Consider the following 12,578-nt stretch of genomic DNA (forward strand, 5'->3'; position numbering starts at 1 on the left):
AACTCTCTTAAATTTCTCACAGAATACGAACAACTTTAAGGTGATGAATTAATTTTTCTAACATTTACGGCCCTTTTCAAACCTTCGTGATTTTTATATTATTAAAGTTGTCGTGATGAAAATTCTTGACAAGAAAGTTCAATAGTAACACAATACGTCTACCGTTTTAGAAACATGATTCCATGATATTTTCTCGATAGAAAAAAAATACAAAGTTATCATTGTTATTTTTTTTTAATCTCTGGCATCTTCAAAATAACAATCGTAAAGTTACGACTTTTTGGATATTAACTATAAAATATACAACCTATACGTCTACCGTGTTAGAATTTTGAAATATGCGATAGTTTTGAAATAAACAAGAAATACTTGAAATTAGCGCGCGACCAGCCAATATAGCGAGAGCCGCCCTGTACCTTCCTACCCCGATCGCTGCACGAGTCATTCCCGCTACGGCCGTCACACGGGGAACTTGTGTCGCTCGCGCAATCGTAAAAAAGGGTGACAACACGATAAGACAAAATGAGACAAATGGGGACAATAAAGAAAATAAGAAGAAGAAACATAAAGGTTGGAGGAAAAAGAATGCTTACAATTGGAACAAATTAATGAAGTAAGTTGGTTTTATTTTAAATTTGATGATAATTGTATTATAGACGATGTTTGATATGTACCCCTGTTTTAAGTACATAACGAATGTGTAAGATTTTTTCATTTATAGCATAAATAATCTGTTCAGAAATCCGGAATCCAGAAGGAAAATAAACCCACTGATTGTTCACAATGTGAATCCACTCCTTCGTAAGTACCTTTATTCAGTCAAAAATGTATGTTATCAAAGCTCTACTGGTTTTATCGCATGATTCCATTTTTAGCAAAAAGCAACAAAGTTCAAAGAAATAAAAAATCATGGTGAACTTAGTGGAAGTATGGTGGACATAATATGGAACAGGAGCTCATTGGAGTAGTATTATATTAAAAAAAAATACGAAATAATTTCAAGAATTACATTTCTTAGAAGGTGGTAGATAAGTATGTTATATAAAGAATTTGATGTTGATATTTATTTCATTTATACTTACTACACCTGTGCGGGAAATTGCTTAGTAATAAAACAGGTTTAAATATTCATATTTACATAGTAATGTGAGTTTTCATTTCGAAAAATTTTGTGTAAGTATATTAAATTGAGTTCCTGGGTGATCTGGAAACACAATTGGGCCCGGAAGATGGCGCTGCAGTCACTCCTCCTAATGACATGAACCGATTTGGATGAATATTTGTGTGCACATTTCATTTTTGTGGGATGATTGGTTGATTCGCTTTCACATTAGCTAATATTATGTATTTTTGTTGTTAGAAAGTAAACTTAATTTAATGTTTATAATACATTATTATTGGTATAAATAAGCCAGTGTTCGTCTCACATTGCTGTACCTGCCTACCTACCCTACCAGGGCCTAACTTTGTTCTGGCTATTTTAGTTTGATTATTTGTAATGAATAATTACAATTATAATAGAGTGCAAAAAATAAATACATGCGTCAATATATTTTGTGTTTTTTAAACAATTTTTTTATTTAAAAAAATATCATTCCGACCGCGGCTTTGCCCGCGTGGAATTAGATTATATCGTGAATCCTGTCTTATCCCACAGAAGTGTTCAGTTCGAATAAAAAGTATCCTATGTGTAAATCCAGGCAATTAGCTATACTTTATCAAAATTGGTAATGTAGTCTTGACGTGATTAAGTAACAACTAACAAAAACATACAAATTAACATCCAAAGTTTCGCATCAGTTTTACTGTATTAGTGATATCTTCCACTCTTGACTTTGACTGAGAAGAATTAGGGAAACTTCTTTCAGAAATATTACCTTTCATTTCTGGGCATGACGTAATATCTACGTCAGCATCAAATTCTATCTAAATCCATTCAGTAGTCCGCGTTATTGAGTACCATTTCATTTTTTCAGAGTAACAATATTTTTTGTTATTTTAAAGATTATTTATAACCTGTATTATTTTGTAATAAAGTAAACATTACGAAATAATAATAATTATTAATAATGTCTAAGTAGTTGTTAAAAAGAAGATTATTTGTTTATAAGCAAGAAAATAAAACCAATAAATCAACAATTAAATATATGTATAAGAATATTATAACTGTATGACGACTCCATATATGTTTGTCCCGAGTCGGCCAGCGGCGCGGCGGCGAGTTTGCAAGACTTCGCGCACACCCGCGTTCGCGATAGCGAGCTATTAGACTCCGCCCGCCAAGCAGTAGATTTTTTTTTGTGTATCGTCTTAATAATAACAAATATTTGTATAATTGCACGCCTCATAAGCGAAGCGTTGAGGTGGGTACTACTATCACTTCGCGCAAAACATCTGATTTTTAGGGTTCCGTACCTCAAGAGGAAAAAACGGAACCCTTATAGGATCACTTTGTTGTCCGTCTGTCCGTCCGTCCGTCCGTCCGTCCGTCCGTCTGTCAAGACCATTTAACTCAGGAACGCGTGGAGGTATGAAGCTGAAATTTATATCACTTACTCAGGTCTACTGTCCCTTGAAGCTATGAAAATATCAAACTTCTAAGCCAACGCAATCAAAAGATACAGCCGTTTATGCCGCAAATTTTCGACATTTGCAAGGGAATCAAAACCTACAGGGTGCTTCCCGTGAACTCAGAATCTTGAAATTTGGTATGAAGCATCGTCTTATAGCATAGATAAAGGAAAAATTACGAAAACCATAAATTTGTAGTTGCATCACATACGGAACCCTCGGTGCGCGAGTCCGACTCGCACTTGGCCGGTTTTTTTATTCAAACTTAAAATGTCTTTATGTATCATACATTGCACTTGTAAGATAATACATACACACACATATTAAGAAAAAACACTATTTTTAACGTTCATGATATTTTTGATGTCATTTTTGTTATTTAAACTAGTTAAAAAACAGTTTAAAAAAGTTCTGTCTTGGACGTCCGTGTGTCTGTATGTGCGGATCCTTTTTCTTGTTAACACGATAGCGACCGAAATACTTACTAATCGAGTCTTTTTTTTTCTCTTACGCTTGAGTATGCTCAGGAATAGAACCCTTTCATTTTTCAGGGTCTGATTCGATGTGGTTTAATTGTTATTAAATAAACAAAAATAATAATTAATAAATATTTATTAAAAAAAAATTATGAGGCGTGCACTTTTGGATTTTCCAAATTATTTTCTAAATATACATCTTTAATGCTCGTATTAGTTGCCATGGTAACCGGAATTTTAATAAAAGGTGTTACCTATCATATTAAGCTAAATTCCTATAGAGTACTAAAATCATAATTAAAGTATCGGAAGCTTAATTGAGCATTGTTTTACAAGGCTATAATATTGCCTCGTATCTAATGAGGCATATTAGCCGTAAGCTAAGCGCTTAGAATGTAATTAAGATTTTAATACTTTTCCAATATAGTATCTTAATTACTATGAAATAGTTTAAGTCCTTCGTCATTCTATTACCTACATTATTTTGCTTCTTAAATGCTCTATCTTATATACTGTACTAGCTTTCCGCCCGTGGCTTCGCCCGCGTTTTCAAAGAAAAACCCGTTCCCGTAGGATTTCCGGGATAAAACCTATCCTATGTCCTTTCTCGGGTATCAAAATATCTCTATACCAAATTTCATGCAAATTGGTTCAGTAGTTAAGGCGTGATTGAGTAACAGACAGACAGACAGACAGAGTTACTTTCGCATTTATAATATTAGTATGGATTACAAGCTCAAAATACTTTTAGTGTAATGGGTAATCAATAATCATGGTAGTAGGATATCTTTTGATTTTCAAAAACAATATAAAGCGAATATTTACAGAGGCAGACATTATTTTATGACGATCTTATACAAATAATATACAACTAACCCATTAAACTAATAATTTATTTAACATTCTTAAGAACCACTGAGTTACTTGACTGAATATCTCTATAAATTTCACATGCAGTCTTTATTTTTTTCCTTAATTAACCTTCAAGTCTTTTACCATTAGTGGCAGATTTACTGTTTAGTAGACTTCTTATTTCATTAAAATAAGAACGATATCTAATCATTCTTATTTTGGAAGCGATTTAAGTATATTCCTGTAACTGTAATGTGAAAGAAGAAAAATTTCCACGTCTAAAAATGTGCCGCCCTAGGCACCCGCCTACTCAGTCAACAAGTAAATCCGCCACTTTTTACCATTACCTTTATTCCTTTAAATATATACTTAGCTAGATTTACCATATGAATTCACAAAAACATATACATAAACATAGTAGTCTTAAAGTTGATTAATTTATGAGTCATTTTTTTCTATTTTTATACATGACTTATTATTAACCTATATACTGGTTCATAACATTTTATTTAGATATAGCACATGCGTCCACATCCACGTATTCCACCTAATTTACATCACTTATAATAATTACATACACACGAGTACTTCAATACTCGACTTATAGTACTCGCAACACTCGTCACATTACATATGCGGAGTTCTCGCCTTAAAGAACTCGTTCAGCAAAGCAAGTCATAACACCACCGGCTCCACGCTAACTCATCAAGCTGTTACGTCACTTATACACGAGTGCTGCAATACTCGCTACACACTACACACGAGGCCGCCAATACTCGCTACATACTACACACGAGGCCGCCAATACTCGCTACACACTACACACGAGGCCGCCAATACTCGCTACACACTACACACGAGGCCGCGAATACTCGCGACACACCACACACGAGTACTCACAGTACTCGCGACATTGATCACACTATACATGGCTAGTCCTCGCCTTGTAATACTCGTGCAGCACACAGCACCGCTCGTGCTTGGCGCAGTGCAGTCGAGCGGGCGAGCGGCACCACGCCACTGTCTCCAAACACTTTTATAGCACGCTATTACGTCACTTATACACGAGGCCGCCAATACTCGCGACACACTACACACGAGTACTCACAGTACTCGCGACATTGATCACACTATACATGAGTAGTCCTCGCCTTGTAATACTCGTGCAGCACGCGGCACCGTGCCACCGCCTACATGATGACACATCGCGCCGGTCACTTACGAGGCCGCCAATACTCGCGACACACAAGACACGAGTACTCGCAGTACTCGCGACATTGATCACACTATACATGGCTAGTCCTCGCCTTGTAATACTCGTGCAGCACACAGCACCGCTCGTGCTTGGCGCAGTGCAGTCGAGCGGGCGAGCGGCACCACGCCACTGTCTCCAAACACTTTTATAGCACGCTATTACGTCACTTATACACGAGGCCGCCAATACTCGCGACACACTACACACGAGTACTCACAGTACTCGCGACATTGATCACACTATACATGAGTAGTCCTCGCCTTGTAATACTCGTGCAGCACGCGGCACCGTGCCACCGCCTACATGATGACACATCGCGCCGGTCACTTACGAGGCCGCCAATACTCGCGACACACAAGACACGAGTACTCGCAGTACTCGCGACATTGATCACACTATACATGGCTAGTCCTCGCCTTGTAATACTCGTGCAGTACACGGCACCGCTCATGCCTGGCGCAGTGTAAGCGCGCGGGCGGGTGTCAGGCAGGCGCGCGGCACCAAGCCACCGCCTCACCGCGTTCACCCACCGCGCTTAGTGACGTCTCGGCGAAACGCACGCCGAGCTGCTTTTTTACACCACCGTTCTAGATAGATAAAAAGTTTATTCAATTTTTATTCTAAATAAAAACTAAAAAAGAGCTGTGTGCTGAGCACACGTGTCAGAAGTGAAACTTCTTTAGCAAGATTCAAAGGCACCAAAATCGTCGCCTTACGAAGAAGTTTAAGCCTTAAGAAGTTTCACTTCAATAAATAAAATACATATATTACAAAATTCTCGTGACGCGGTGTTTGAAGTAAAACTCCGAAACGGCTCGATCCGATTTTCATGATTTTGTGTGCATATCGGGTAGGTCTGAGAACAACAAATAAATAAAAATAAACAAATAAATCAATAAACTATATATTATTTTTCTATAGATGTAGAGAAAAGCGGAAAAATATTTGCTGGGACAGCTAGTGTAAGTATTATAAAACAGTTTGTTATGGGTAAGCTTTTATTTTTACTAATAATATTAAAAAGGTGAAGAGTTTGTTTGTTTGTATATTTGAACGCGCTAATCTCAGGAACTACTGGTCCGATTTGAAAAATTCTTTCGGTGTTAGATAGCCCATTTATCGAGGAAGGCCGGAAGGCTATATATCATCACGCTAAGACCAACAGGATGGGAGCCACGCGGGTGAAACCGCGCGGCGCGGCTAGTAAAAAGATAAAGCGGCAGTATGCATCACAGACATAATATATTATAATATTATTATGTTTATTTTTTTTAATTTAAATTATAAGAAGATTGAGCGGTGTTGGATACAATATTCTACATAATATCATACGTCTCAAAAGGAATGAACGAAACACGTACCTAAATGAAAGTTACATTTGGTATCTGTATTGGAAAACAATTATTTCAGTTCATTTGTGATACGAGAAAAGAATAGGTAAATCTATTTCTACAAAACAATAATCTGACTACAAAAAAAAATACCCACGACCACGTGCGAAATAACATTCATAATTAATATTTCAGGACAATTTTCACAAACGGCACGATCTGATCCCATACTAAGCTTTTCGCTTGTGTTATGGAAACCAGATGGCTGATAAACATACATATATAATTTTAAATAAATACTTATATAGATAATTAACACCCAGACACAGAGCAAACATCTATGTTCATCACTTGGAAGGCAGGGCCACTATCAACCAAGCCAACCGGTCAGTCAAAGAGACTCATGTTCATTTTAGTTATAATATAAATTCAAGTTAATTAATAAATACAATACACATCATCTGAGCATCATTGAACAATATTAAAATGTTACCATTCTGTGGACTGCTTGTTTCAGCACAATAATATACTACTACGTATTTTAATTAATTACCTAGCGACAGCTTTTTGATTAATTATTATTAATATATTGTAAATGAAAATATGACGAAACAGTTAAGAGGAGGCTCCTCAAATTAATTTTATGTGAATTTGCATTAATATTCTTTAACTTTATGATTATTATATATATTTTTTTAGGAACTTTAGTATATGATTTATTGGGTCTTTTTCTTTCCATGTACAAGACAGTTACGTAATTGTAACATTTTCGCTGGATTCATGTTTTATTCAAAAATTATGCCTTTTTAAAGTGAAACTTTTATTACATCGTCTCAAACTTTTTGGTCTGTGTAGCGCATGTCGCGTGACGGTCGGCTGCCGATTAGGTATAAAGCAGTGTTCGGAAAGTTTCACTTTTACCGTGGTTTCATAAAACCACACAACATTTTTTTTAAGAATTATTACATTTTTTTAAAGATTTAATTTGACTTTGTGTCTAAAATAAATGTTAACAGTTTACTATCCAATCCCAAGAATTTTTAACTTAATAGTGACCTTTGTAAAAAAGGAGAAAATATATTACATTACTCAATTAATTAATTTCACTTTGAAATAGTTTTTAGTAGATTTTAAGAATTTCGAAATCAATTACTTAAGTACTAATTACCTACAACTAAAAAGTGTTTTATCACTGTTCAAAGAAACAAAAAAGAGATTGTGAAAAATAATTACTTAAGTAAGTATAATTTAAATATATATATTATATTAAGGTTACAATTATACGAAATAAAAAGATAAACTAATCTTTCTTAGCCATATCAACCAATTTATTCTTAGACTTTTGGCTATGTGTAAGACAGACTGGACAAACGATTTCTAATTATAGTATGTCTGTTAGAATATAATTCCTTTAGGAAAGGGGAAACAATTACTTTACAATACACATTATATATACGTAAAACAAACAATACTACATTCAAGTCTGAAAGCAAAAATAATAATCAAATTTGGAGAGTGTTATTAAGAAATACGAAAAAGAGGAAGACAGTTCAAGTGGTGGGAAGACGATATTAAAAAGATAGCTGGCGCGGAATGGATCAGAATAGCTAAAAATAGAGCGAAATGGAAATCCTTAGAGGAGGCCTTTGTCGGAAGATAAGCTGCCATAGAAGATCCAAGTTTGCCGATTATATAGATTAACAGCTAATGAAATAATATAATAGAGAAAATAGTTTAAAAACGTTTAAAATAATATACAATATAATATAGGAATAAATAAGGAATAATGTCAACGGCATATAGTATTATAAGATTTTTGTAGTAGTTTGTAATGTTTTTGCAGTAATAAAGGCTTATTTTATTAAGTAATAATACCTTCATTGTCGTTAACGGTGTATCTATCTTTTTATTTCTCGATGAACTCGATCTTGACGTACCTGTGAACAAATAAATTATTGAATTGCATCTCATAGCTAACTAGGTGCCCATGTTCCGCCTGGATAATTCATAGAGATAATTAATATACTAAAAAAACACGAATCTAATGAAATTATTGTATTGTCACCGATTCTTGATAAGGGTACAAAGTTTGGATTAAGTCTGTCCGTATAAAATGAGTAAAAATCAAGTCCAAAAAGTCGGTTACATACAAACATATAGGTGAAGCTAATAAAAGCTAATAGAAGTAGAATATGAATAAATTAAAAATCACTCGGAAATAATGTAGAGTTTTTCCTGGTGAATAAAAAGCTTAAATGGGATCGAATTTTTTCTATTCTTTATAAATTTATATTTATAAAGCATTTGAATGCCATTAAACTAAAAATATCAAATTCAAGCTTAAATGGGTTTGCGTTTATTCCATAAGGAACAAGAAAAACATTTCCTCTTTAAAATATTACATTATCCATACTAATATTATAAATGCGAAAGTAACTCTGTCTGTCTGTCTGTTACTCAATCACGCCTTAACTACTGAACCAATTTGCATGAAATTTGGTAAGTATAGAGACATTTTGATACCCGAGAAAGGATAGGGATAGGTTTTATCCCGGAAATCCCACGGGAACGGGAACTATGCGGGTTTTTCTTTGACTGCGCGGGCTATGCCGCGGGTGGAAAGCTAGTTATTTATAAAAGCATCATAAGGGAAATTCAATTATATTGACTTTCCGCGCATGCACTCTTCACATCAATGCGTGACATTTTCTATAAAAATTGAAAAAAAAAACTATTTAAAACACAGCTTCATATATTTATATTAAAATTCATCAAAATAGGAAAGCAGTTTTTGTAAATGGAATTTGCATATTCCAGGAAATGTGTTAAATCTAGGAATTATACATCTATATCACTAACTACTTAGTTAACATACATACATATAGTGTAATTGTAGAGAATAGCGTAGTTAAATTATTATTTATTCAAGTCTAACGTTATAACTGCCATAAGTAAACACTCTCTCTAGTAAACATTGGTATAGATGTAAATTAATTGAAGTTGTGAGATTTTAGCTATATTTTCTGGTATATTGCTCATCTCATATCTACTAACATTTAATAACAAATATTTAAACATCGAAATTTAAGATTTTTTTGTTTATTCATCACTTCATAGTATAAAATAAAGTCGCTTTCTCTGTCCCTATGTATGCTTAAATCTTTAAAACTACGCAACGGATTTTGATGCGGCTTTTTTTAATAGATAGACTGATTCCAGAGGAAGGTTTTAGTATATAATTTATTATTTGTTTTGTATTGTATTGGTTTTAGACAAAGCGGACGAAGCTGCGGGCGGAAAGCTAGTTATATTATAATTTAGACCGACGACGCGACGTTTCGCATATTTTACAACGAGCGTCATGTGAGCAGTCTCCCCGTAATAAATAATATCTTTAATTTCTAAATCTAAAAACCCAAATAAAATACTCTATCGTAAAAATAATTTGAAAATTAATGCTTCAAAATATTACTAACTGATTATTTAGGATAATTATAATAAGAAGCCCCACCGGTAAAACTTTTGTACAGCTAAGCTCTCACAACTTATGTATGCACTTAATGAAACCAAGTAAACTCCATATAAGTACGTACCTAACTAATATTTACCTTAATAATATGGTTATTGTATAGTACCGATTACTGTGTGTATATGTATTGCAAGAAAGATTAATAAATACTATACGTTATACAAATGAATAATACAAATTAAAATTATATACAAATAATGTAAACTCCTTTTTGTAAGCTTAAGCGTATTAACTTGTCAGAATTAATGGAAAAGTTTTCCTATGTGTATGTACATTTGGAGGCTCTCAGAATAGTCTTTATACTATACTAGCTGCGCTCCGCGGTTTCACCCGCGTGGCTCCGCTCCTGTATAGCCTTCCTCGATGAATGAGCTATCTAACACCGAAAGAATTTTTCAAATCGGACCAGTAGTTCCTGAGATTAGCGCGTTCAAACAAACAAACAAAACAGTATAGATCTTAATAATATCTGCCAGATAAGTATCTGTCAGAAGATATATGCCAGGTAATGTAGACCATAGGTACCTACAAATATATATACATCAACATTTACCTACAGAATTTCATAAGGTTCGAACTATAATAAGATCAATATAATTAATATTAACTCAGCCCACTAACTTTGATCGCCTACTCGTGCTAGGTCCGTAAATAAATCCGAATCCGACTTATAAATTGGAATTCTGTTGGTAAGCGATATTTTCATTTCTTATTACTTGTAATATTCACTTTTTCACTTGGATGTACTCTGTAATTGGTTTTTGTGATAAAAAAAGTTAAGAAGTGGGTAGTGATGATTTGCAAATCCTAATAAATTAGTAGTTAGTAGTACTAATATTATAAATGCGAAAGTTCGTGAGTATGGATGTATGCATGTTTGTTACTCTTTCACGTAAATAGTACTGAACCGATTACAATGAAATTTGGTACGTAGGTAGCTGAAGACCCAGAATGATACATAGACATTTATCCCAGAAATCCCACAGGAACGGGAACTATGCGGGTTTTTCTTTCGAAAACGCGGGCGAAGCCTGCAAGCAAATAAATTTTCTTGACAGAGATTAATGAATAGTATCTTTTGTTTAAAATATAAATTGTAAAGTTATAAACTGTAATGAATTTTATTTTAATTCTCTCTATTAGTTTTGCCCGCGTCTTCGCTGAAATTCCAAGTTACTGTATGTATTAATTATTTTCTTTACTTCTCCCCTGTAAGTTATATATATATTATCGAACTACTGGACTATTAAAAAATCATAAACGTGTTCCGATATTAAATAATATAAGTCATAATATTAATACTCTATCAATAATACTTTGTGTTCTTCATATTTATTAATATAATGTTTATTATTTTTATTATTTGAGTTTCTATTTATACTGTATCAATGAATTCATGGTTGAATTCATACAACAATAATACATACATATATCTTAGTTACAAATAATATTGTCATGAAAACAAAAGCGATTGTCCTTTTATTGATAAAATCCTCTCCTTGCCTTTATACAATTTCATATTAAACCGAAAAACAAAGATTAAATTCTGTTTACAGCTGAGTATGGTCCGGAAATTGGCATCATTATTCTTGATAAACAAAAGGTTTGATCTCAATGGATAACGAAAATAACAAAAGATCGCAAATAAATTGTTATTCTACTCACGACTGTTAAAACATTCAAATCAAAGTATGATTGAACTAGCTTACCGCCCGCGGCCTCGTCCGCTTTGTCTAAAACCTAATAAATTATAGACTAAAACCTTCCTCTTGAATGACTCTATCTATTAAAAAAAACCGCATCAAAATCCGTTGCGTAGTTTTAAAGATTTAAGCATACAAAGGAACATAGGGACAGAGAGAGCGACTTTGTTTTATACTATGTAGTGATGTTAAGCTATTGCATAGCTTCTATCGCGGGCCTTGAGCGCGGGGACCGAATCTAGAAATTCCGTAACGAAAAAACCTCACGCTCCCCACTCCAACGGGCATGGAGGTGTGGCTTGAAGGCATGCTATGCAATAGCTTTACCGCGGCAGTTCCCGAGTGCCACACGTCTTTTTTTATACATATTATTATATTCAGTGGGAGCTTTTTCTTAAAATAAATACAATTTTGTTTAAATATTATTCAAACTGTGTTTCCTAATACTAAATAGATTTGTCTCGTATTTCCATATCATTTCTCATAAAACATATAAAGTAAATAAATGATCATGCAGCTAGAAACCAGTTTAATCAATATCACACATTATTTTAATAGCCGTAGTCGCTCTTGATAAAGGGGCCGATTGATTAGCAAAATTATTAATATATTCAGCTGAATCTATACTTAATATTATAAAGCCGAGTTTATTTTTAAGGTTGAACGCGCTAAGCTGAACTCAAACTCAAACTCAAACATTCGTTTATTCAATTAGACTACTATGTAGTAGCACTTTCGAATCGTCATTACATAAGTATTTTTAACATTTACCACCGATTCGGAAAGCAGTATCTATGGAGAAGAATCGGCAAGAAACCACGGGTCCAATTTGAAAGATTATTTCACTGCTAGATAGTCCAT

General features: G+C 33.9%; 1 protein-coding gene across 1 annotated transcript in view; it reads right to left on the minus strand.

Annotated features, from left to right (window-relative positions):
* Positions 1–5,625: 5,625 nt before the first annotated feature.
* LOC149899946 (adipokinetic hormone/corazonin-related peptide receptor variant I-like) overlaps positions 5,626–12,578 on the minus strand; it is a 63,802-nt gene continuing 56,849 nt past the window's right edge. The window contains exons 7-8 of the mRNA XM_090113370.1: positions 8,361–8,422; positions 5,626–5,741 (exon numbers count right to left, since the gene is read on the minus strand). Of these exons, the coding sequence (XP_089969496.1) occupies positions 5,637–5,741; positions 8,361–8,422 (167 nt within the window). The 3' untranslated portion in view covers positions 5,626–5,636. The remainder of the gene's footprint in view (positions 5,742–8,360; positions 8,423–12,578) is intronic.

Source organism: Colias eurytheme, chromosome 19 (genome assembly GCF_061535395.1).
Source record: "Colias eurytheme isolate Ceu_HAF_F1 chromosome 19, ilColEury1 Martin Lab GWU primary, whole genome shotgun sequence".
Classification (NCBI taxonomy): domain Eukaryota; kingdom Metazoa; phylum Arthropoda; class Insecta; order Lepidoptera; family Pieridae; genus Colias; species Colias eurytheme.